The sequence below is a fragment of the Temnothorax longispinosus genome, chromosome 12 (assembly GCF_030848805.1).
Source record: "Temnothorax longispinosus isolate EJ_2023e chromosome 12, Tlon_JGU_v1, whole genome shotgun sequence".
Lineage (NCBI taxonomy): Eukaryota > Metazoa > Arthropoda > Insecta > Hymenoptera > Formicidae > Temnothorax > Temnothorax longispinosus.
The window spans coordinates 9,830,743-9,858,645 of NC_092369.1; the positions used below are offsets into that span (position 1 = coordinate 9,830,743).

General features: G+C 36.2%; 1 protein-coding gene across 13 annotated transcripts in view; it reads right to left on the reverse strand.

Annotated features, from left to right (window-relative positions):
- Cask (peripheral plasma membrane protein CASK) overlaps window positions 1-27,903 on the reverse strand; it is a 180,134-nt gene that overhangs the window by 88,279 nt on the left and 63,952 nt on the right. The window contains exon 1 of one of the 13 annotated variants that reach the window (XM_071795777.1): window positions 18,218-19,559. The exons of the other annotated variants lie outside the window; for them this stretch is intronic. Within the exon in view, the coding sequence (XP_071651878.1) occupies window positions 18,218-19,003 (786 nt within the window). The 5' untranslated portion in view covers window positions 19,004-19,559. Of the gene's footprint in view, window positions 1-18,217; window positions 19,560-27,903 lie in introns of those variants that run through there. 13 annotated transcript variants of the gene reach the window in all.

Genomic DNA, 27,903 nt, shown 5'->3' on the forward strand with positions numbered 1-27,903 from the left:
CAGAGTGAATGTATTCAAATAAAACCACTACAGATATTACGGTTATATCCATGGCGTGTGACAGTGTACGTTTCGCGTGGAAACACTGATGCATTATATATGCATGTGTGTGTGTCACCGATCTGGGTTTTAAAAAACGTGCGAAAAATGCATTGACAAGTTTTGCACAATGTGTGATGCAAACATCAAGCAAGTCGTGTGTTGCACAAAGTCAACAAGCTTTATCGATTTATCAATGAATGAAAAAACAGCTCGTACATGCACATTATGTTCGCGTGCACACATGCATGCATTATTATTACTGAGAAGTTCCGAAAACACGAGCATCATTTAAATCGCGCCCCTGCACATTGCGCGCTGTATGCGTACTTGTCAATGGTTGTATTCTGCAAAGCTGGTGTGCGGTAAATCGGCATGAAATATCGAGCAGTTTCAACGCGGAAATCGCTAATATCTGCGCGCATATTGTCAATATATGCAAAGTTAAATAGTCAAAGATTATCGATATCGATATTTTTGGAAAAGGAATGTCATGAGAGATTCATCACATTCAAAAATAACTCGTGCAGTCTATACCTGTTAAACGTTTCTAAGTTAAAGCATCGAGGGGTATTACATTTATACATAAATATAAATACCGCTCGCGCGTTTCAACTAATATTGTTTTTCGCAATTTGCTTCCCTATCCTCCAACTCTTATTTCTTACGAACCACTCTAGTCACATCCGGCTTATTCGTCAACGGTGGTACGTCGGCAGTTAGTCGGTATCGGAAAGATCGTCGGCTAATCCTTCTCTGTCCTCACACGCCACGCCCAACAGACGGGAAAATATCCCCGTTGCATTTTCCAATACCGAAGCGAGAAACATATATATATATATATATATATATATATCGTGCGTCTCTATCGAAAGCGCCACTCGCCATCGCCCCTTTCCGGATTGATAGATAGATCTAAGGCCACGAGAAGACGAAGAAAATCGAAACCCTCCAGACTCTGCGACCGGATCGCCCCGCAATCCGAGCAATTTCGTTTACGTATCGCTGTGCCGCGTGTCGTAGCCACGACCGATATCGTACGGCAAAGTACTCGAGTACGTCCCTTTCACGTCCGTTCCAGACGACAGCGCGCAGCGTGGCGGTATCCTTCTCCGCTTTCCCCTTTCTCTATAAGCCGAGAGATTATAAAGACTACATACATACTGGGGTATAGCTAGCACCAAAATCCCGCAATACCAACACACCATTTACCCTGCGACCTATCCCTCGTACTCCTCGTAGCCCCTTGCACCTTTCCTGCATTTCGCGTCAAGTTGCATGCTACTTCATAAAACAATAGCCCAATAATAATAATTTACTTAGTTATACGCGCAAATAAGAGTATCTAACTTAAATTATGGAAATGAATACGACAATTTTTCTTATCATTTTTTGGATAATAGTAGATCAGAAAAATCCAGAAATAACTCTATACATTAAAAAATGCTTATTTATATGTACGTTTCAAAAGTTTCATTAACTTTAGTTTCTGAAATATACCTAGTATATAATTTAAATAGTTTAAGAAAATATATAGTTTCCGAAAACCGAAACCGCATATTATTTCCTGCTATACCTATGTTGAAAACGCGTAAATCTCCGAAATCATTTCCCGTCTAGTTAAAATTTAATAAAAAATAACAGTTCGTTATTCGTTTCATTTCCGTACTCTCAACATAATTAGCTCCGTGATTATTAATTAGCTTGATATTAAAACATTTATTATCTATTCTTTCTTTTTACTATGAGTTCTTCGGATATATGACTGTATAAGAATACTCGATAACAGTTTCCCCGATTTCTAACACGTACAAGTCGAGCCTTGCCTCACGTTTCGGGCAATTTTATCAATTTCCCACGTGTCAAAATGTCAAAACCATATCATGCGAAAATGGAAACGCAAGTAGTATCTTCTCTTATATACTCAAGAGATCGTTTTTGAAATTTTTGGCTGCGGGTGTCGCATACCGTTCAAAATGTAGTAATTTTGTAAAATCGTTAGTTAGTAGTAATTGTCCTAAAAGCGTAATTAAATTGAAGTACGATAGTACTTTTTAAATTTTCAAAACCGCGGAATTTTTTAGCTAACATCTATCATAAACATTCAATAATTTTGAAGCCAGAAAAACGTTTTCTTTTTATGACGTCTTCTGATTTTATCACAAAAAGCTGCAATAGTTTGCTGAGTTTTAATTATTTTTCACTCATTATAAGAAAAAAAAATAACAATCATATAATAAGAGATCGAAAAATGGGATAACTTCTATATAATTATTTATCGCAATGCTATTACTTTTAACTGATATATTGATTTTCTAATATTCCTAATCTTCGCAAATTAAAGACAAAATACAGTATGTTGTATTTTTATATTACTGTGCACGCTAATATAAAAACAATCACTTATATTATATTTGTTCTCTCTCCAGCAGGATATCTGAACGCGACCTTCAAAACTGCAATGCGCATTGTCGATTCTCGATGCTGTGGAAATGGTTCCGTTATCACGGAGAGAAATCAGGTGTTCAACCATGCATGGAAATTCGGAATGAAAGTAAAGGGGAAGCTGCATGCCCACGCAATTCCCGAACCGACGCGACCTCATAGATGCTGCAATACACGTAGGAGCCAGTCGCCATCAATCTGCACCGCACATTACTAAACCAAGCGTAGGAAGCACATGACACCTTCCACCGAAACCGCTCTAATCTCATTCCACTAATTAAACCATGTATTATACGAACTATTTTCGGTTATTAATTTCCGAGAATACGGAAGATTTTATCACTACTAGGAAAAATACGTAGAAATCGTCGAACCCCTTACTACAAATAATTTAAGACTTTTTTATTAACATGAGAGTTGTGTAGGCAGTATTATGTTTTTAAGTATTTCTTGAACATTTCTTTTTTTATAAATAGACACAAATGTAACTAGTTACTGATTTTAATAAATATTAGATATTTTTAAAACGTGACATAAAATATTATTCGCAATAGTAAATCATTGTGATAAATTATAGAATTTTTATCATTACAAGTTGCTGATAATACAGAATTATGTTATCATTATTTTAGATCTGCAGTGTTAATAAATTCCTTTATGGTTTAAAAACAAAGTTTGATAAGGCCAAATAATAAATTTTGGAGAATGAGCACTTTTTTATGTGACGAGCACTGTACATAAAGCTCAAAGTGTGTTCAAACGACTGCGAGACTCTGATAGTTTTTCACATGCCCGTATAACTAAAATCTGTACAATTTTAACTTTGGAATTTGATACCCAGATACGCGAAATTTGTGCCCCTAAAGTTTCAGACGGATAAAATTTACCAGCGGCATAATTTCCGGGGCGATAGCACGAACGTCGTCACCAGCGCTTTTAATTAGGGATCGCGCCCTTGAAACGGTTACACGATGTTCCCAGATGAGCCAAATTTATCCTGCGGAAGATATGTAAAAGGAATATATATATGGAAGCTTGTCTTCTGCATGCTATATAATGTCCAAAACGATGTGAGTGATAATTGAATAATCCTGCGAAATCGTACATCAATATAAAAAAAATTTAAATTTTAACTTAATAAACCTTTTATTCGTTTCAAAATGCTGCGTTCTACGAAATTCAATTTTTAGAAATTACGACAGAATTTTCATGACATTTGTTGCAAAAAATTAAATGCCTTATGTATAACATCGTGTAATTTACACAATAAACGTATGAAATCAAATTATATTTATTATTTTAGAATAACTAGTAACCTAATGATAATCTGCATCGAATTTTCGGCTTCATTATGCGCGCTGATAAGCGAATACGAAGCACCGTAATATATATATGATTGCGATGCATATACGATTTCACTAACCATTTACAGTCAACCTGCGTATCTTAACGCGCTCTGTCCATGAATACATATGCCAGCATGCAGTGCAGATAAGATGACGGTTGCATAAACCCTCCAATAATTGCGCAAATTTCCGAGACCGAGGATGGCTTTGTGCATAATTCGGCAATGTTGCGCCTCGCGCCTACCTGTCAAGACGATCTCAGTAACATTAATGCTTCGTTAGAACGCACATTAATCGGTTTTCCATTAATGTTTCAACTATATATTCTCTACATAATTCGCACTTGACGATTTATACAGTCTGTATAAGAATAACTTTTCATAAAAATGTGACAATTAGTTTAGAATCACATCATACCTTTGCATATCTTATATGTATTTTATCTAGAATATCTTAGAAACTATAAATGAAGCTATAGAATATAGCTATAGAAGTACAAAATTTATCGGCACATATATATAACGATAAAAAAGATCATATAAACGAAATACTGCCCTAGTTAGAAACTCATAAGCAGAAATATTTCATTTTATCATATCGTGTATCAGTTAATTTCGTAATTGAAAAGTAAAATATATCTACTAGCAATCGTATAATTTCTTTCCAAAAGTTAATATTATCAAAAAATGTTTGTTACATTGTACACAAAAACAGAATAAAAATCTAATAGAGAACTGAATCTAAATCTTAAAGATATCATAATAAATCATGATCTATTAAAGACGATTTACTTCACATTGTTTTCTATAAAATCATCTTGGATGAGACTTTTGGTTGAGGCAAAATTGTTAAAGTACATATAACTCTAAAAAATAAACAATTAATGCAAACGACAGATTCGGTAACGGCAAAACAAGTTAAATAAACAAGGGCACTGACCGAAAATGTCAACATCGTAATTTGACTATGATTTTCTACCTTGTTCACGTGCGAAAATTAACAAAGGTAAATAAATGTAAAGTGAATACGAAGCGGATACAAACAAAATTGTTCATGAAAAAAAAAGAGAACAACGATTCGAAAGGTGAAACGTTAGACATTATTGTTTATGAGATATTTCAAGCAAATATTCTACATTGTGTAACGACAAATACATAAGAAAATCTTTTGTTTTTAATTTAATGGTAAAAAACTGTTCTCGTTTTCAATTTCTATTCAAGAGACATTTCTTCTTAGATAATTACCGCAAAAATGCGGCACTTCTAAAGATAGAAATTTTAGTGATAAATGTTTCTTAAACTTATCCAACACGGAAATCCGTAGTTAGAAGTTAGAATTATCTCATCTCGGAAATAAATTTAGTTTGTGTGCCAACTTTAGCAAATGGAAAATGGCTGCTTTAGAATTCGTCGAGTACGCATCGAATATATCTACAAGTTTCTAATAGGAATAATCCCAAATTCTTTACTGTCTTGATTTTATTAATCTCGAGATTTCCTCATATAAATTAAGTAAAACATTAATAATATATGACACAATTTCCTTCATTTCAATTAGCTTCATTTTTCACCGTAAAGATAAAAACCTGCAATCTATCTCTATCGCATCCTATTTCTGAATATTCCGGATCACAATCGTACATTGTTAGTTGAAAGATTAAATCAATCGCAATATGGTTGCGCTGCAATGTGTGTTGCTATAGTCTTATTCCAAGTATTCTACGTCAGACTGCTGACTGTTCCAAAATCTGGCATCACGCGCCGGTGAAATACAACACAGCTCGTCGTATCTGGGTTAATACCGAGCAACGAGCTCAATGTCGAACTTTATTAATTTCGAGGAACGCGAGGTTCATCATCGAGCGGCAATCCATTGCAAATGCGCCGTACGTACGTAGGTACGTACGTCGTTAACGATTTTCTGTCAATTTCGACGTCAACGGTCTGCGCGTCGATGCGCCGACTATGGAGGTAACCGGCTAGGCGGTATGAAATCTTCGCCACGGCCCCATCGTTTTAGGCAATTAACCAGAATAACGTGCGTTGCTGTTATCGATCGATTTACATACTCGACGTTGGATTTCGACGGCGCGCGAATTATACACACGCAGCACGCACTTTGCCGTACCCGGGGAGGCGAACGTATACGTCGTCTCTGAAATATGCACATACGATAGCACACCTGTGCTGCTCGTAGTTTAATTGCATTGCGCCTCGCCGGCGTATTGCACCTTCAAACCTATAGCGCGACGAGCACCTTTGCAAGAACAATCATCGTACCCTGCGTGCAACTGATTATACACAAATAAGGAAATTCTAATGTATTCCCTGGCGCTTTTGTTTAATTTTCCAGAATCCCATTTGTCCCGAACATTTTAATTAGAACGGAGAGCGACTCTGTACCACCGAATCGGTTAAAATTTCCACCGAATAATTTACCTTCGGCTGCGGTTTATCGGAGATGCAATATTTTAACCATGCATAATGACACGAGAAACGGGACTTATTCAAAATACAGTATGATAATCAAGCCGTTTGTCATACAAGTGACAACTCTTAACAGAAACACCAAAATTGACTTACTCTTATATTTCAGTAAAATTTGGAAACTATATTTATGTCAGATTTAACTTATTCGATTGTATATTCTTGTAATTTTATATTAAATATTAAATATCCTAAAGATAATTTTGCACAAATTGCAAATTACAATTTTCGAATTACTTAACATTTAAAAAAATAATTGAAAGCTGTAAATTCTTTAAAAGTATTAAAAATAAATGCTTTTTACAAATCCGGTAGAGAATTTAAAAATTCACATATCTGAGCATACGGAAACAGACGAACTAATATCTTCATTTAAGAATAAATATAACACTTAAGCTAAAATGTCGTCCTTTCAGTATATATTTAGATATACTGCAATAATAATTTCTAGCTTTTTATTTTGTAAAATTAATAACAAAACTAAAAAAATAAATTGTCTCGTCTTTAAGATTAAACCTATTTAGCGGAAATTAATTCTGTGTAGAAAAAAATAGGCGAATACGACACTATTCTTAAAAAGAAAAATGTCATTATCCTACCTATTTCCATCCCTCTTATCACTATCAGCAACTTTTCCTCAATTAACTTCTCCCATTCCACTAACTAAGTAGTTTGCTCCAACGAGCACATTTTGCATCCCTTGGGCGTTCTGGATTTCCTAAAATCCATCCTGTACATACTTATACTGATTGAACAATTAAACAGCTAACATTTTATATTCATTCAGCAACTTAAAGACTTAAACAATTTTTAAAGTTCTTTCATATTCTCTTTCATATATTCCAATTTTTCAAAAACTGTCGAACTGGGTCATATACGTACACTTTTTCTATGTACAGATCATATATCAGTTTAACCGTTTAAACAGAATGAACGATATACCTAACACACACGCATTTGTACGCATGCATGACCTTTTATGTACACGACACGTGGAAACCCGAACACGGTTTTGAAAGTGCAAACAGAATTTTAGAGATAACTGTCTTTTATACTTTTCGAGAATCTGAATACACAAGGCAGTTTAACCGTATACGAAAATTAAATATCAATGAAAAATTGTTCGTTTTTAATTGTCATTATATATATGTGAAACAACTTGAACAAAGAATTTCATAAATTTGTTATATATCTGACAATGAGTTTTAAAATCGCAATCGCTTGATTATCGGACCTTTAAAAAACTCATTTGTTTCTAGATATATAAATGTTTTCTGAAATAATGTATATATAAGACGTCATAAACATCGATGCAACGACGCATCAGCGACTAACCGAGTCATCCGCTTCCATCGATTAAGCCATATTCAATATCGGTTAACGTTCGTGGCACCATCCATATCGTTAATGACCCCCCAAGGGTAATAATGACTACCCCTGATATCGATTAATCATTTAGTAAAAGATTAAAGGATCCAATACTCGTACATAAAAACCTGAAGGTTGAATTGTCACGTACAATCTGTTCGACAGATAAAGTAAATCGGTCAATGAACACGAAAAGATCGTTTCGCACGAACATTCCATTATTAAAAACAAAAAAAAAACTAAATAAAAAATTCATTTAATATATAGTAAAAAAAAGTGTAAATTCCAAGATAAAATAGCATTTTTAATTTTCTCTTATAAGAGGCTTCATCTTTTTCGTTTAACGCGAGTTTTATGATGCAGAATTTAATATATTCTTAACCAGAAGAGAGGAAGATAAAATCTTCGGTATATATGTATATATTTCTTCACGAGCATGTTATATTACGTCGGTATTATTAAATAGAATCAAACGCGTAACATTTCATATAATATATTAAAGAGTGTTAATTTAAGGTTTGACGTATAAGATCTTAATTGAAAGTAAAATCCTGGTTTCTTAGCGTATTCACTGCGATACTTTGCGCCACGTTAGTGTTGGGGGTTACAAGGGTAAGTATCCAGACACCCTATTCAGCCCGATGTATAGAGTTAAATATTTACCGAAAAGTAATGAGGTACTGAAGTATCACAGCGGAAATTGTGAAGTGGATGTGGTGGCCGATGATGAAAAGGTGGAAAGTTCCGCAACCTTTACGTCGCGAGCTTTTTACGTGACGGTTTAAGGTAGACGTGTACCTATATGCGTACGTGATGAACGCGGTTGAAGGAACGGCTGAAAGAACGGAAAAGAGAAACGAAGAGAGATTGTAGGAAGCGCGACATTTACGCAGAGTGGAGCAGAGTGTTCCGAAGGGCGGGGATCCACTTTCGCTCTGTATGACGCTAATGTATTCTATTGAAGCCGACCATCAGACAGACTGGTAACCCAACAACAGCCTCCCGTGTTTTGAATAATGAACGAACTCTGCCATCGCCCTCATCGATTTGCCATCGTCCGCCGCGCCGCGGTCAAATTGTCCCCGGTCGCGCTATTTAAAATGCTAAAGACGCGGTCGGCTTTCTCGGACAAGCGGCGATTTCGCGATTTCGGGCGAGGGATTTATGCATCTGGTTCACGTCATAAATCTTCCGAGGGAAATGAAAAGCGCCGCGCGCTGTGTCGCATCGCGTCGCCGCCGTGCCGAGATATCCGTCTGAGAATTGAAACGGTTACGGGCGTTGCCGGCGTCAGCCCTTCCAGTCTAAGCGCCATAACTATTATAGTCCACGACACTACGATACCGCACAAATCACTCTTATCGTGCCACCTTTCATTTATACCGACAGTAAAAGAAAGGGCTGAGTAGATATAAAATTGATATACACGATCAACGTGTTTACGTAATACGCTTGCGTTTTCCGCGAGATGATGCTTTTTTAACACGACGATGATAAGACACTTTATCTGAATTTCCAAGATGCGTCAAGTCTTTGAATGGGACAACCGTCGCTTTATACGGCCGCGATTAAGATGAACACGCTCATTATTGTAGCTACATATGTATGCGAGTTATCGGCATTATAAGGCCTATGGAATGCGTCATCGCGCAGTTTCACAATGTTACTGCGTTATAAACGCGAAGGCTGGCTTTTCCATTGTCGGGAATAGAAAACGCGCGTCGTAGTCGCTCGCGCACTGCACATGGACTGAAATATAAATTTCGCGCTTCCACCGCGCGTCGCAACGATAATAATACTTTAACGCAGTGCGATCTATTTTTTTGATGATCTATATGGCGCGCGTAAATTTATGATTTCCGTGCGAGATGTCACATAAATCGACGAATATAGCGTGGGCCGTGACGCATCGACGGTTATGTCTATTCGATACTCCCTTCTGTGTGTATTGAGCGCTTTGCAATACGATTGCAACAAGAGCTGCGCCAACAGATATTTATATTATCTACCCTACATGCCTAAGAGTTTTCAAGTTATTTGCAAATCACTCTGATACACGTATGCATATATGCACATAAATTTTAAGAAGATTTAATCTTTAATAAATCTTTCCCAACTTTAAAGTAAATAGACCAAAGTAAAAGTGAGACTGATGTAAAAACAAAAAGTTCCTCCACGACGAAGAAAATGGAAGTGAAAAGAGGAGTATAAGATGAAAGTTTCTATATTAGGAACCGCCATTTGCATCCCTAATGCTTTGACTTGCGAAACTATCGATCATGACGTTCATATCTTTCACGAACGTCATTAAATTGATTTCCACGACAATAACAACGTAGTTTTTTCGTAATCGAGATAGAACGCGCGGCATAAGGGTCACCATTTAAAATATATATCGCGATTAAATGGAAATACGAGTTTCAAATGCCTGACAAACGAGTTCGCGCCGCCGGTGCGGCGAACGCATTAACCAAATTGTGCATTCTCGAGAGGCGATCTCGATGGCAGAGACAGAAGGAAATGCGCGAGAGCAACGAAGGAAATCACCATAATTGTGCGCTCGTTGTGCATCGTAACTTGCGCAACATCTTCGTAGAAATATAACGATACTTAACCCTCATCACGATTTGCAAAGACGATTCCGAAATTATTGCACATTATTACACATTTTTATTTCTCTGAAAAATAGAATTCTCTCGTGAGAAGATCTTGTGTTTGAAATATAAGTCATTTACATCCACGCTGTAATGACATCAAAGTTACAATAAAGCAGCCCTGAATCGCATAGTTTTCTCAGACTGAATTAAACATCGATTTCCTGTCCCGACCTTTACTTTTCCAATACATATCTTCGACCCAATTTTTTCTAACGTCGTCTATTATTTAAAAAAAATCGTACAACTTTAAAAAATTATGCGAAAAAAAGCGCGCCATATGAATGCGAATAGAAGATTGCAAAAAATATAAATCTATTAAAAAGAGCTACAATACTTTTCGCAAAATAGCGGATATAGATTATCTGAAAACCAATCATTCATACGGTATACGGTAACAAATAGAGTAGAAAACGGCAGCTAAATTACCATTTAGAATTCCACCCGTGCCGCGGCATGAACAATCTTCCGGTAGAGGGACCTCGTTTACCTCCGAACTGTATTGAAGTTCGAAGGATATTCTATTGTTCGACGGAACCTCGTCCAGTGTGTACGGAAACAGTTAGTCCGTTTAGACAATAATTAGTCGTCAAGGGAAAACTACGGTGGACGAAGGCAAGTGCTTAATTGCCGCCTTCGGTGCCCTCGGCCGTGGAGATATAGAGCACCGTTTAGTACCATAACGGGAAAGTGAGATAGAGGGAAAAGGTAGAATCTCATTGACCTTACACGTTTACCCATTCTGTCCCAATCCCTTCACGCCGCAGTGTACGTTTACATAATGAACGAGATTACAATCTAACACGAATGGGCGGGACTCGTCCGAAAAGAGATTATCTAATGTACGTTAGTCAAGTAATTAGTTGAAATAAACTGGCGCGGAAGTAACTTTTCTCATTATAAAATTAGCAAGTTAAATACATTTGCGGTAGTAGATATAAATATTTGCAGTACAGCTACATATAACATATATGTATGTGAAACATGGTACTCAAAACACTGAGAAAAATATATAAAAATTTTATAAATAAAAACGTTATGACAACTAAAGGTCTTCAATTTCCGCGATGAACATTGTGTATACTTAAATGATACAAAAGTTTACAATTCGCTGCATAGTAGTATAACTATAACAATAATAATATAACTATATATATAATCTTTCATTAAAAAAATAAGAGATTAAGCAACTACAAAGCAGAATCGTAGTTTCAGTGAGAGACCAGTTGCCACTATTGAATTCAGGATTTATTTCTGGGTTATGTAATAATCGTAGTCCGACGAACAAACGACGAGTATTAAAATTGTTATAAATATTATCATTTCTGTGATGTCAATCGTATCGATAAAATGCCAGGAAATAAATTTTTATCAAGTAAGAGTAAAAACATTTCGATTAAGATCAAATAAGTATTAGATCTGATCTGTTAGAATAAATATTTCGTTATATATGTTTAAAATACATACACAGGAATTCCATTTCTATACCATAAACAAGAAATTTACAAATTAAGGTCTATATCTGTAGCACAAAAACATATTTCATATTTCTTATTCCGGCTGAAGAAATCTAGAGAGTGATGACTTTCGACAGCTGCGATACAGAAACTTGTTCAAGAACAGAACGAGCATACTTCAAATAGTCAAAATAAATTTTGCCCGCATTTCTACGCATACAGTGTCAGAAGTTATGCAGTCATGTACGAAATGGAACAAATTGAATTTTCAACGAAAGGTTCACATGAGAGTTCTTGCTCTTTTGAAAGATTATGCACATTCCATGTAGCGTACATATATGTGTGTGTACGTATTATAATACACCTACGAAATCATATTCAGATAATAAAAACATTAACCGTATATTATATTTGATAAAGAGAGAAAAAGAGAAAAAAACGTTAACCGTATATTATATTTGACAAAGAGAGATAAAGAGAAAAAGATTCTTTACATATCTAAATCTTCAAACTATAAATAGTATAATTTTACACAATAAAAAATATCAAGTTTCTTTTAAATGCAATACCTCTACTAGAAGAAAGCTATAGTGTGCTTTATACATCAAAAAATAATAATATCACGAAATTTACTTATGTGTGAACAAACAAGCACCTCGTCGTCCCATAGGTACGTACGAGAATACTGAAACGAGAGAACGTAAGATAAACATACTGCATATATACTGCTGGCACTTTACATGCGAATTTGAGTACGATGCAATTTTTTATGCCGGGTAACTCATACACACGGAAAATATATCTTAAATAATCATGCTAGACTTTTAAAATGCATAAAGCATCAAATTCCATTCTATGGTCAGCATCTCTCCATTTTTCGTTATCGTCTCTCGTACAAATTTGTAAAACAACTCACGTACAAAAATTGTTTATACGTCGGTAATCGCGGTAAATACACGGATTTGCGACGTACGACAAATGAAATTTCCAAACACGAACTGTTCCGCGCTATACGTCCCGAGTCTTCGAAACGAACGTTCGGAGTTTCGACGCGTGAAAAAGTTTTTGGCGCAGAATTGAATATACGAACGTAGCTCGCACTTTCTTATCGTATGGGCGCGGCAAGAAGGGAAAAGTTTCGGAAACGGAGGGCGTTATCGAGGCTTCGGCGAGTAATGCCTGGAAAGTTGATACTCCCAGCCATGTACGTGGAGACCAAAAATTCGCAGGTGGAATCCGCGAAAAGGCTTTCGTTTCACGCTTTACCGGGATCGTCATCTTGCGCTCGCCAATGCAGGGAACTTTCTCGAGTGGAGCATACAATGCATATTTAAATTGCTCCCGGATGTATTCGGAGCGTAATGCGAGGACGGTTCAGCGCGCACAATACGTTCAAAGATTTCTTTATAATACAAAAAGTGTCCGAGAATGGCAACGGATGAAAGTCGACCATCAATCAGATGTATCATCTGAAAAAGTCGAGAAAAAGTATAGCCAACGGAGCGCACGGATAAATTATATCCACCGAATGAATACGAATATTTCATAAAAATGCTACATTTTTCGTTCATTAACGAATCCCGCCCGTTATTTCAGTGAAAAATATTTGTAATAAAATTATAAAATATTATTATTATTATTATTTATTAGTTATGTCTTCAGTCTTACAATATATTTCATAAAAATAATGCATCAATGTTTTCTTTTTCTTCTTTTTGTGGAAGAATTACACATGCTAAAAGTGTGAAACAGTCATAAAGAAAACACACCGCGTGTAGAGTAAGATAAATGAAATAAATTGTTGCGAGGTGTAGGATGCTCGTAAATAAAGCAACAGTCCTCAAATGGATCGCCTTTAGCGACCTTTATATTCTTTTTTATTTCTCGTATCTGTCTTTCCTTCCCATCACCGAAATCTGGTTTGCACAGTTTGCCATAATCCAACCCTTTTCGCGACGATGATTTGATTATGAAATACGACCCGTCGTTTGAACATTGTAAAATGTTTTGTATATTTCAAAATCTCTACCCGCTCAATTCGTCATTTTAAGATAATTATACACGGAGAGAATTTTCTCTTAAAATTTACCCTGAAATCACGGTAGTTGTGGGACAACATGTACCATCAAGAATTTTATGCGAGCTATTCTGATTAATATCTACCATAATAAAAGATATTAATATCTATTACATTGAAATATAAAATATGTTTGATTAATTTTACTAAAATATATCTTACAAAATTTCAATAATTTTTCAAAATTTACCAATCTGCTTGGTAATTTTTATCACATTGTTTGTAAAATGTCTTTTGTATATTTTAAAAATTCCTTGGTTGCCAAGTTGTCCCAAGTTTGTAGTAAATTTAAGGGTAAACTATAACAAAAAATTCTCTCCGTATAGCAAATGAAAAAGATGTCCTCGTGTCATAGCGTCAAGCACATACTGTTTCGTAACTGGAAAACACGTGAAACGCATAAATCATTTGCAGTATGAACCCAGCTTTATCCTATTAAATGCGCAAGTAAATCGGATTAGAAAACGCTATTAAAACATAACAGACGCGTTTGAATAGAGAGAGAGAGGGAATCAAAGAGAGAAACAAGTGTCGGTATATGGTACTGGAGATTAAAAACTATTTTATGCAATGCGCTCTGCTTCTCTAACAACACGGTATACCGTAACGTTGCGCGCTAATCTAGACATAAAATGATAACATGCCAAATCGCCCGTCGTATCAGCGAAATCGGAACGTGAAATGTTATCGCGTTTCGCTGCAGAGATCGCGGCTTTAGATCGGTGTCCTGTGATGTTATCCACGGATGTGAAAATCGCTTGCGTAATAATTCGACATATACACATAAGAGTTGTCCTCACTACCGTGGTTAATATCTTGAAAAAAAGGGATAAACGAAAAGAAACGCGGAGCGATAATATAACGACCGTCATACCAGATGGAAAGAAGTAATGTCAACGTCTGGGATATCACCGTTTTTGGTACGAGAGGCACGTAAACCACGCGACACTGTAAGAGTCCCAGACAGGGCGACGACAGTGTCTCGGTCGGGCCGGCCCGAGAAAGGGCGAAGAATGGCATAAAGAAAAAGGGCGAGAAGCGGCGCAGAGCATGCTTGATGGTCGGAGGAAGGCTTGATAAATTGGGTTTCTCGCGATTACGGTTAGACGACGTAGTGTCGCTCGTACAATCCGCGAGACTAAAGAATCCCCCCGTTCCCTCCGATCTTCACGTTAGAGCTTGAGAAATTTTCGCGCCATTCTATGTGCTAGGAATTCTTGACGTATCTCATTTGGTTAAAGCGTGGTGATGGAGAATTTGTCTAACGTTATGTCGCAATTTTCGCGCATAAAGATAAAGCTTAACGTAGACAAAGCGTACGTTTCTGAATGGAATATTTAGTGCTAAGAATCCAGAATTATGTTTTAAGTAACAGAAATCGTAAATTGCAAGAATTTCAACAATAATGACAGTTTAATGTAAAAATTCTTATTGTAGGAGATTATACAATGGAAACCGAAGTGAGTTTACCGCTTAACTGCGAGTAATGAAGAATTATTTTTCAATTAAATATATTCACGCCACACACACGCAATTGCGGGAGCAACAACCGATAGAAATTACAAAATCAACAAAAATGTTATTCTGCAAAATAATTAATATCCTACACAATGATGCATGATGGAGATATAATATAATAATTGGATAGATAATATGGTTACTCATTTTATGAGTGAAGCTATTAAAATATAGTAAAAATATATCAAATGACCGAAAAATTTACATTTTTAATCAACATATAATCCTCGACTAATATTTCCCATTTCTTTTTCGAGATAATTATGTTAAAGTATAAACCGGTTTTCACGAAAAAAAAGCTTATTGATTTTTTAGCATTCATAATTTAAAAATTATTAGCACTTATTTGCACAATCTTACTGCAAAAAACTATACATCCCATAAACTGGTCAAGAAGAGAACATTTGCAAAGTATTTTAGAACAATGCTATATATATATAGGCATACAGCAATAGATACAGCATTATATAACACTAATCAATATTAAACTTTACATATAATATTGCAGTAAAATTGAAGATATTTATAGTAACCACGTCAATGCGTTGACTTTATCGAATGTCCAAATACATACACGTGAGCACGGACTGATGACCATTGAAAGACACTTACACGTAGTATTTTGGACGGTCGTTTCTAACACTGCAACGTAGTTCCAGAATCTATATCCTACGACCGGTCTAACTAACCATGTTGCGGTCGTATTCGCAGCTGCGATCTGCAAATGCGACTACCACACCTACATAGTAATCTCATTTACAAATTCGTCAAAGGAATAGCTCAGAGATATGGTGCTACACCTATTATTATCTATCTTACACGTGTAACGCACAATGCGATCGATCCCGTATTACTATCCCATATAGATAATGACTTCCGGCTCATTCATTAAGCAAAGATATCACCCAATAAAATATATAACAAATATCAAATTTATGTGGAATTCGCAAAAAACGCAAGAAATTTTGCAAGCTTTTTCACTATCCGCTTTTACGAAAATAAACAAAAATAAAATCAAATAAACAAAAATAGAATTAAGCAAAAATAAGATAAAACACGAAAGTTGAACACATATTTTTGGCCCTATTCGTTTTTCGTTGCAGTATTCCAGAACAATGAGACCAGCATTATGTTTCTCTCTCATACGACATTCTTCCAATTAGCTCGTAAATATCGGGAGGATAGGCCGAAGAATTTAATGCGCAACGGAGATTCGTTTATTTCGCACAATTTTCAAAAATATTCAGGCATCGTGCGTGGCATATATTGGCGACATTAATTCTCCCGTATCGAACGACCAGGCTTGCCAAATGAATGTAGTCGTATATATTTTCCCACTATTTTTGCGTGCACGTGCGATACATTCCGAGCACAATCTCAATCTAGATGGGACCGCGGATCGCACTCTGTATGGCGTGCAATCCAAACGAGCGCGATCCATTTTTCTTCACGGAATAAACGCTACGCGGAATAAACTTGTAGTACGCAAGTACGCTCTCACGTGAAATTTCAGTGAGAAAGCCAGCGCGATAATGCGGGAGAAAATTTCCGGTTGTCATGTATAATGGAATTAGGTTCACGCGCGATAGCCATTCCCCACTATATTACGGCATCAGAATAAAATGTAGGACTCGATTCTCTCGCGTTCTCGTTATCGTTCGTATATGCACAGAAAGAAAAATTCAACGGTTGGCCGAGTTAACCGTTGAAAATTTGCAAAATTCGAGAACATATTCAGCGCGCGCTTAATTCAAAGAAAATCTTTCACTTTGGAATTATATATCACTACAAAAGTGAACTATTTGATTTCTCGGAAAGTTATACGGCTTAGGTTATTCGAGGAATTAGAATATCCGCTTTTCGTATTAAACGTACCTAAATCCCTGCATTAAGCTTTAACATGGAAGGACTAATGTTTACTAAAACACTTTATGGACTAAGTAAACAATGAACAGTAAGTAGATTTACCTGAAACTTTGTGACAAGATGGTTCTAAGATCGAATATGTTGTAGTTAAATGCAGTTTCGACAGAAAATATAAAAAGAAACGTAAAACTGTTTAATTTATACATTTGTTGAATATAGTTTTAAAATATAATTGTTCGGATAATTTAAAATTGAAAATTAAATTTTCAGCGATTCAAACTAACTCTTTAAATTTTCACTCGAAATACAATTTGAAAAATACGTAAAATTTCGAAATTATTTATTGATTATTATCCGTATGTTACAGAACATATAGATTTTTTAATTTAAATCTAATCAAACCTAGTTGTATATTAATGTTATGAAAGAAAATATATTCAATTTGACAAAAATTTATATCGTCCGATATCATTAAAATGAAAATACTGTCATTCTGTATTCTGTTGCAGAATAAATTTTCACTATTTCTCTGTTTTTATTTTCAAATTTCAAAATGGTCATTGTAACGATTAAAATTATCATCTCATGTACAATAAATCATATGTAAACAATTAGTGTACAAAATTCAGTAAATATTCAATGTATATTAATTTAAACTATATATTAATATTTACGCAACAGTTATCAGGCAGCGGTTAAAAAATTGTATAGAAAGCAACTTTTTGAATAGATTCCTGTTCTTCAAACATTGTTATTAGACCTATCGTTCTTATTTATTATAACTGCACGTGGAGATTCTGCGGATAATTAATATCTATGTCTAACGTTCCGTTTATAAATATGCGGAATAAATCGCGGAATCCTCCTAGCGAGAAGAAACGAACAATGGTATATCACCCTCATCTCAGCATCTCACTTGGACAATAGTCCGACATGTTGCGGATACGCGAGTGCGCTTTACCTGTGAATGCGAGTGATACTCGTTGCCGGCGCCGTTTGGAAACCTGAACCGAAAGGGGCTGTGCACGGGACAGTTGATGCGAAACGGGCTTTCCGCGGGCAGTCTGGGCGGTGGATGGGTATGCGGGCCAAAAATCACGCAATCCATCGGCATGGGCCGCCCGGGGGCGTGATCGAGGGATCTGCAGGAAGGATAGTTCATAGGCGTTCGTATGGCTGAATGCTCGACCGGCGGTCTGCCCGGATGCTGCGCTTCGTGCTGCTGTCGATGATCCAACAGCCGCGATACGTGCTCGGTCGATCGACAGCCGTGCTCGTGAGGCCTCCCGAAATGATGATCGTGAATGTAACTGGCGTGATCTTTCAACCGGCAGGGGTGCTCAATGGCGCGCATCACGCGGCCACGATCCATGCCGCCGCTCCCCATACTGCCCGGTGACATCGAGGACGGAGCAACGGGATGTTCGACAACCGATCGCGGTTGCTCCGTGCGAATTTGCTCCATCGACCGGCTCATACCCTCCATCGGTCGCACGGATTGATGATGTTCGACGGAGGCACGCATCGGATCAGACGGCGGCTGACGTATGATGGAGTCGATCGATCTCATCGACTCCATCGATCTCATCGCCTCGGTCGAGCGCATGCCGTGCTCGAACGGACGCATCGGCGAGGGATCGGTTGATCTGCACGGCCTCTCCCAGCATCGCGGCACCGTCGCCGCGCCGCTGCCTCCGCCGCCGTGACCTTGAGGTACCCAACCACCCGCGTACGGATGATGATCCATCGCCGCTGCGAGCCGCCGTTAGCGCACCCGTACTCACGGATCTTGCAGACGCATGGCCCTGTCCGGTGCCATGATCCGCTTTTATTCGCTGCCGCGTCGCGAACGTCGCGCACTAACACTCGCGAGAGTTGACGCACGCTGTCGTCGCTGACGCGTCACGACGCGTCACGTCGCGATGCACGCTCCAGATCGGCGAAACGAGAACGAAAACGAGCACAGAAGAAATAAACCGCGATCCACGGCGACGTACGGACGCAAAAGAGAGAGAGATACACGAACGGAATCGCGCGTAAGAGCACGCGGGGGTGACTGTCGAAACGGGAGAGAGACACGAGTGAAGGACGAGAGACAGAGAGACAGAGCGCAAGGTTGCGAGATAGACGGTAAACGAAAATCAAGGGGCGCGAAACGAAAGTGAAATATCGGCTATCCAACAGTTTCCTTGCGAATTAGGAAAAAGTTCGAACGACGGAGAAAACCGTGCGCGAGTGCGGCAGCGACGGAAAACCGACGCATCGCGATGCCGCGCTCCCCAACACTGAACCTCGCAGCCTCGACTGCCGCGCAGTCCCTCCACGCAAACCAGCCGACCGACCCACTATCCTCGACAGCCACCCTCACCCCCCGCCACCTAGTCATCCCTCCCACACGTATACCCTTCCATACCCCGGTGTGTGTCTCATCCGCCAGCATCACCAACCCCTCAGCGGCAACGCGGCTCTCCTTCATCCCTCTGGACCGCAATGTTCGCCCACCGCCTACGGTTCCAACTCTCCTCCCTCATCCTCGCCCCTAATTTTCTTCCTCAAACTCAGCCGCAGTCTCCCCCTTCCTTCTCCTCTTCATGAGGTGCCGCTCCTTCTCCCGTAATCTTCTACTCTCGCTTTTCGTCCTCTTCCTCTCTTATACTGTCTCTCCACCCTTGCCGCGAACAATCACCGAATTTGCCGATTGCCGTTTATTCTCCTTTCCTCGCTCGAAACTCCCCCGCTATTCTCTCACGCGCAATCCTATTCGTGTGTCTCTTTTTCACGTCTGAATGTCCATTTCCTCTGTTTCTCGTTCTCATTTTCATTCACACCCTTCATCGCGATGCGTCCGTTCGCTACTTCTTTCAAAAATTAGAAATGATTGACTCTTTCTCAACTTCTTGTAACTCATCTAGATACCAATTCTTTTATTATTCGGAGAAGCCAGCTGAAATGGGTCAGGAAAAGTATCGAAAGCTCGAGGCGTCGCGTCGGTCCAAATAGGAAAGGAAAGTCTGATGTGCATGATTGGAGACCGAATATCTGGGACTAGTATATGTCCCATACGCCGAAGGCGCGTGAATGAAAAACGGCCGATCGATTCCTCCACGAGTAGGTGGCTCTCCTGACGCTACGTCTCATTCCCGTACATATTATCCCCAATTCTCGTGTCGTTCGAGCGTTAGACGGATGCTCTCTTAGAGCTATTAATTACACGTAAGCTTTCATGTCACAGTGCGCAATTCGTTCCCCCCCCCCTCTACCTCGACTTCAATTACTGACAAGCGTCATCGAGCATCTTGATACATAAAGTAAATTTATTTAAGCAAAACGCTTATTAAGACTTAAAATATCTAGAGCTTAAAATTTTCAACAGCAGTAACTGTACTAAATAACGGAATACGAATAATTTATATAGGAAAGAATCAACTTAATATAAAATTTAGTTTAAATTCAGGATCCGTATAATCGTTGTGAATAATATATATAAAAGTTGAGTGTCTTCTCTTCCTCGTCTCCCCGATTGAATGATATTTCCCGAAACCAGTATGAATTGTACTAATAAATATTTTACAAATATACGGAAGGGAGAAATGTGCGAGTGCGTAGTGATGTATAGTGAGCAATAAACAAGCAGGGTATCCCACTTCGTATTACTTTTTAACGACAGATTCATTGATCAATTTAGAATTGGTTTTTTTTTACGTAGCAAATATTAAAGAAAGTCATTATTTATAATGACATATTTCCAACTTGTACCAATCTTTTTTGTTACTAACAATAAGTTTCACGCACGTGTACAAAAATACAAATTTTTCACTAAAAACAAAATCGATTCCAAATTGACCAAAAGAGAACTGTCGTTAAAAGTGATACAGTAAAAGTAGAAAATGTTATCATAACAACCATTTTGGAATTTAAAAACACAAAGAAAAAAATATTGAAAACTCTCTTACACAGTATAGCATTAACAAAATGATAGTATTCTCGTTTTAATTAATATCAGGCAATATGAATTTTAGTCAAATCGAACAATCTTTCTTTCCAACGTAATTAATACGCAGCAAAGCGCTTTTACTCTGCGCACTCGTTTCAAATCAGCGTGCCTCTTGTTAAACTTCTACGATCATTGAATAGCTATGTTTGTAAAAAAAAAAAAACGTTCAATCTACATATATTGATAAATCAACTACGCACGATGAAAAAATTTCTATTTACGCGCACAATGTGATATTTAAATTATTAAATATACGGTTTGTGCTTATGGAAAATTCGATAATTTAAATAATATGAAAATTTATCGTATGAATATATAGGTATACAATTCGCAATTATAAAAAACTCTTTTGTACATAAAAAATTAATATACTGCGCTGAATTAAATCCTGACTTTCGTTATACTGATATTATATTATAGTATAATATGATAAAATTATATTTGCCAGTTATTTCCAAATGTATCATTATGTAACATTAAATTCAATTATTGAATATCTAAAGTATCTATTAAAGTATTAAAAATAAAATACTTTAAAATATTTTCACTATAAGCAGATTGAACTCACTTAAGAATAATCCCTGTGTTTATCATATTTTATACATTATTCTGATTGGATAATATAATAAAGCTATTCGAGTCATCGTTTTTTAAATCGAAATAATGCAAGTCGTGTACCTAGCTGCAAGCTAAACAGGCATTCGCCATTATACATCATGCATCCTGAATAATTCATCGCTTAACGCCAGCAGTGTAACCCTTAAATGCGTCCTGTTACCATTTAGCAACGATGCTAATTCCTCATACACACGCACTCTGCCTTCAAGATGATTGCTTTTTTGACACACTCTAAGTTTTTGCATTATTCAAAAAGTTATCATCTTCGATCATACGTAATTTTTCCAAATTACTTTAAAAGTAGTAGCATGAAAATATTCCTTAGTAAATAATATACTAGCTGATATTGTAATATCTTTTATCCGCCTTATTGAGAGACACTGAGCCCAAAGTTCACTGGAATTTTATAAACAGATTTGACAATAATTCTTGCATGGTCACGTTCACGTTCCCCAGGAAAAACATGACATGCTAACCTACATTCCAAGGCTGACCTCAATATGTGGATTTAAAAAAAACCGTGATATTACGAGATCTTCCGCAATCCTACACGCATGATTGTCGATACCATCGATAAATCTAAGTCTTAAAACATTATACACCATAATCATATTGAACTTCAATTAGAGAATGATTTAAGTTATTACTATTTGTTCACAGCAAATAGTAATAGCAATTCATATAGCAAAGCAGAAATAAAATTTTTGATTTTTGAATAAAACAGGCATGTAAAGTACAATAGCTTCGCACCACCGGCCGCTCGACCGAGTGCGTGAACCAAATGTCCGAACCTGCGGTTCCTCTCGTACTGAGCAGGATTACTATCGCAATGACTGGTCATCAGTAGGGTAAAACTAACCTGTCTCACGACGGTCTAATATAGGGCCCAATACTGGGCCAGTATTGGGCCGACTGTAAAACCCTATATGGGTATCTAATATCATCTATATAAAATGCTTTGCAGATGAGAAATTTTACATGAAAATTTTTATGACTATTTATTAACTGCAGTTCGCGACATGAATAATAGAAAAGATTCGATAAGCCATATTCGCACATGCAACATATCGAATAGAAATCGCAGCATTTACTGAAAGCACGTAGCATCAATAGTTATAGCATTTAAATAAATTGCGTTAAACATACATAAATCTACAAAGCAAATTTGCAGATAGGCATCAGTGGCACTCTATTAATTTCTAAGAGAATTTATGAAATTTTAGTTATATCCTCTGCTCAATCGGGCAGATCGTTCATCAATAATGTAATTCGTATTTGCATCGGAACACCGTGTGTTGGTAATTATGAATATATTGCGCGATTAATATTTTGTAAACTAATTCTGTTCCTCAGGACGAACCCTAATCTATCCTGATGATACGCGATTTTCTGGAAGATTCCGTTACTAATTGCGCTCAAGTATATATGGACACTTACTTAAAACGTCCTTGTCCTATTTACGAGACCTTTGCAATTTACGAAATGGAGATATTTGCCAAAGTTTAGTTATTACTTACAAAATTTATGTTCTCTATGAGAAAAGTAAATTTGATGTTAAAACGTGCGCATGTGTAATTAATCATTAATCATTAATCCGCTCTTAAAGAATAATACAAAAAAATTCGTGAAAGAATAGTTTTTAAATTATTTCATGTTTTTCGTTCGATACTTCAAATATAGTTCTTTTCATATTCGGTTTTATTAATTTTTTATGATATAGACAACAATTCAGAAAGCCTGAGATAATTAAGCATTCTCATTCGAATAATCTCGTTATAGTACAATACAGATAACACAGAGCGAATAAAGCGCTCTAGGTCAGACCGCGACTCAGAGCGTGCAGTAGTAAAACCTTGTTGAGCCAGACCGCGCTTACGAAGTAAGTCAACTGCGTCACATGTAAAGCCGTAATTATATTCAATAATTACATTAAAAAATAATCATTTTACTAATCAATTAATGTGTTTTCAGAAAGATTTACGTAAACTATTTATGATAAAAATAAATAATATATTTAAATTTTTTCAAGAGAGAGAGAGAGAGAGAGGCACAATAAATAAATTGTACATTTATAAGCTTTATTTCTTATATAACGTACTTTTGTTTTGTATTTTAATTAATTAATTACTTGCTAAATTAATTCATGCTAATGTAATGTTTAATGATGAGGATGCAAGCTAATGAATTACAAATGCCATTAATATTCCTCACAACTGCGCGATCGATCCCCTTAGTCATTGTTATTTAGATAGATAAAATCTATATGTATTATTCGTATTATTCTGCTTATCTTAATGTTAATGTTCGAACTTGAGCATCCAAACATATATTTATGCGTTCGTTCCGATCCTATTACAGTAACTTCTTTATCCTTCCAAGAAAATATGTTATGCATTTTTATAATATAAATGATATTTTCTTATAAGCAAAGGCATGAATGCGTTTTCCTGTCGTTTTAACTGAAGTAATATACATCAACTAATACCCATGCCTATGCAGGCATAGAATCATGCAATATACTGAAATGAATGGCACGTATCCTACTCGATAATTCTCAATCCTCTTATCTAGGATTCGCTTTAAGCTCTTGCACGGTAAAGTTCGTAGTCACCTACATAGAGATATGTATCGAGAATGCAACTTTATGCTATAGTTTTTTAATGTAACGTGATGAAATATATTTATACCGTAACTAATATTATGGGTAATATAAGTAATTATAATAATATAAGTAATAATTGAACAAAATAATATATCTCATCAAATTAAATCCTTTTGTTATAAATGCACAGAAATTTTATAAATAAAAAAATAGCATTGTAACAAGGTGAAAAATAATGCTAATCAATAAAATAATATTAATTAATTAATTAAATGATTATTCGTGAGTATAATTATTGAAACGAGTTAATTTACTTAGCAAGTAAATGCGGTCAGACTCCGAACACGGTTTTACTACTGAACACTCTTAGGTCACGGTCTGACCTAGCGTCCTTTATTCACTTTCTATTCTCTGCTGTACCGCAAGTACAGTGTACAGTACGATCCTTTCAACAGTAATGCATAATTATCTCAGATTTGGGATATTGTCTAGATTGCTTTGAAGCCATGAAAGAATCGGAGAAGAACTAATAAAAAGCCTGAATGCACGGAATTAAGAAATTTATTCAACTTTAAATAAACTTACACATTATTCCGTAATATTCTATAGGACGGACTAAACTACAGCAACTGAATTTTAAAAGACCATAGTTCGCTTTGTCAAAGCTAGTGTCTTCAAAGTTGCGCGCAACACTCGTAAATTAAATTAAGTAGCTTTTAATAATGTTAACATCTTCGTGGTAGCTAGGTTTTCAACAGATTTTTCGCAAATATAGTACCTTATTTCACGTTCCGTTTTCTATCTTCCGTGGAGAAGTTATATTACTCTCTTTCTTATTCACAGTACGTTTCCTGTGTTGGCACGATTTTACATGCTTCTTATACAAAAATAACGTTTCTTTTCCCTTGGTACACCTGCCTACCTACCTATACCTCCTGTAGTACCATAAAATGTTAATATGATACCTTGTGTGAGGTTAGTAGACCCATACATCAAAATTTCCATAAACGAATATCTAACGTCGAAATCATTCCCGTCGCAAATACAAGCCATAGATCCTTATAACGCGTCCAATATTTATTCCCGGCTCGTATTTTCCGGCGAATGATCCCTCTATCAAAGTAATGCCACAAATTAGGTTAGCGGATGCACATACGTTCAAAGTTATCCCAGCATGACGCAAAGTATTGGGGAGCTGCCTTCTATAGAAGACAAACTCTGATGGCATGCATTCTTTAGAACTTTTCAGTCGATACTTATTTAAAAATTTTTACCCTAAACTTTAATACAAAAACACGAAGGACTGTAACCCGCATTTAATAACTCTGAGAACTTCTTGCTTTCTAAAATGTCTTAATTGGATCTTTGGAGAAATTATCTTTATTTATGCAGATTATCTTTAATTATAAGAAGGAGCATTCTACTGCTCCTTCTTATAATTGTCTCATTGTCAGTTGAAAAAAAAATTAAATAGACAATAAATAGGATAAAATTTAATTTCAATATTAGACACTAAATAACTACCAATTTTATTTAGTACGAAAAAATGTGTATATTAATTGAAAAAATAAAGTTTCTTCGCTAGAAAATTGAATCAATAATTTGTAAAACACACCCAAACAATTACGGAACTTAAAGAAAGTAAAATATGCACGGCCAATTCATTATCTTCCGCGTTAAAACTTTCAGAACTACTACAAAGAATATTTATTAAAAATCTTTTGTTTTTCTCGAATTAACTCTGACTGATACATTTTTATGAACACAACTCCTAGGCTCACCTATTTTTTATGTTAAATTGAAACAACTTCTCACATTAAATAGTTTGAGAGAAACAAAGTTTTATTAATAAAATAATTATTATAAGCTTACAATATCACGCAAAACTGACAGTATAAAAAATCAAGGCAAATTTTAATTAACAATTTCACCTGAATAATTCTTCTGTCTTTTATCATGTCACCTATCTCTAATGCACAACAGAATACATGCGCAATCAAATACGCATTAAGTATCTAATAAAACAAACGATTTTCAGTTTAATTCTGTGACTCATACGGTATCGTAGCGTCAACCATATGAACGAAAATAATAGTCATTATTCGGACTAAGAAATCCATCAGTATTTACCAGTAAAGTAACTCGAATTGTAGTTTAGTTTATACGTATATCATGGCTGACCAAAATTGCATTTAATAATAATCTTTTGTTATAAAATACAGTAACAGTCGCTAAAATTAATAATAATACGCGTGCTTTTAAACGATTTCTCTTGTACCTATATTAGTGCACATATAATTTATTCCAAATTGCTTTTCCATCTAAATTTTAGTTAATAAATCGAGACTTTATTATAAAAATCCAAAAAATTAACAAGCACTTTTTAAATAAAAACTGAAAAATTAAATAATTATTATTTTATTTAAGTTTCACTCGCCAATTTTTACTAATACACCATAGTTCAAAAATTCAAGAATACATCTTATAAATACGCAAATACGTATTAGTTATTTTTATTCATTTTGTAAGTCAAAGATTTAAGACGAAAAGTTACAATAGTCACAAAGATTTTAACTTATTTTTCCAAGTATAAATCTGCTTTCCGTCTTTAAATACTCATTACTGTGCACAAAGTATTTATTTTTCCAGTCTAGTAACACCAATCAATCGTTTCAAGCTCTGTTAGACACGTGGAAAGTTATATTTGCAGAAACTTTAGGAAACTTTTAAAAAGTATACCCGACTTATGCAACCATTATTAAAGCTAAAACGACAGTAAATAAAGCAAAATCTGTCCCAAAAATCTATTTGTTCTATGAAAGTTTCAAAGTGGAATTTTTCGTAAAATGCATTATTTACGTACAAAACAATAATATTGTGGTCTAAAGATCCTCGCGCGTGTTTCTAGTTTAGGATCAAAACTTTTCAATGCCATATGCTGTATCTAGATCGTGCATGCCGATCATTCCTGGTTGAGCGGTTTAGAACACGGGTTTATGTAATCTCGATGTCAATGCCGGAGGAAACTATTCAATATCAATAGCTATAGCAAGAAAATATATACGCCGCGCATTGATACCTGACCATACGCGTGCAAGAGAGAGAATTTCGAATTGATTCAAAGATTAACGACGCGGCACCGCATCGATCGCGTCTGTGCATCCTCGTCTCACTTTCAAAGAAGACATAAGAAGAGATGGATGCGAGCTCTCGCTATCTTGGTGTTTACACCAAGACGGAAAGAAAGACGACGGAAATAAGGAAAAGGAATAATCTCTCTCGCTCCGGAACTGGACGGATACTTATTGAAGCAATTAACAATTTTAATTATGTACGATTATAAGTTTAATCGGACGTCGTTCGTAATTACCGCGAGCGCATTACCGTTCGCGATATATCATTCTGTCACACTGGGCCTCTCTGCGTTATTCCG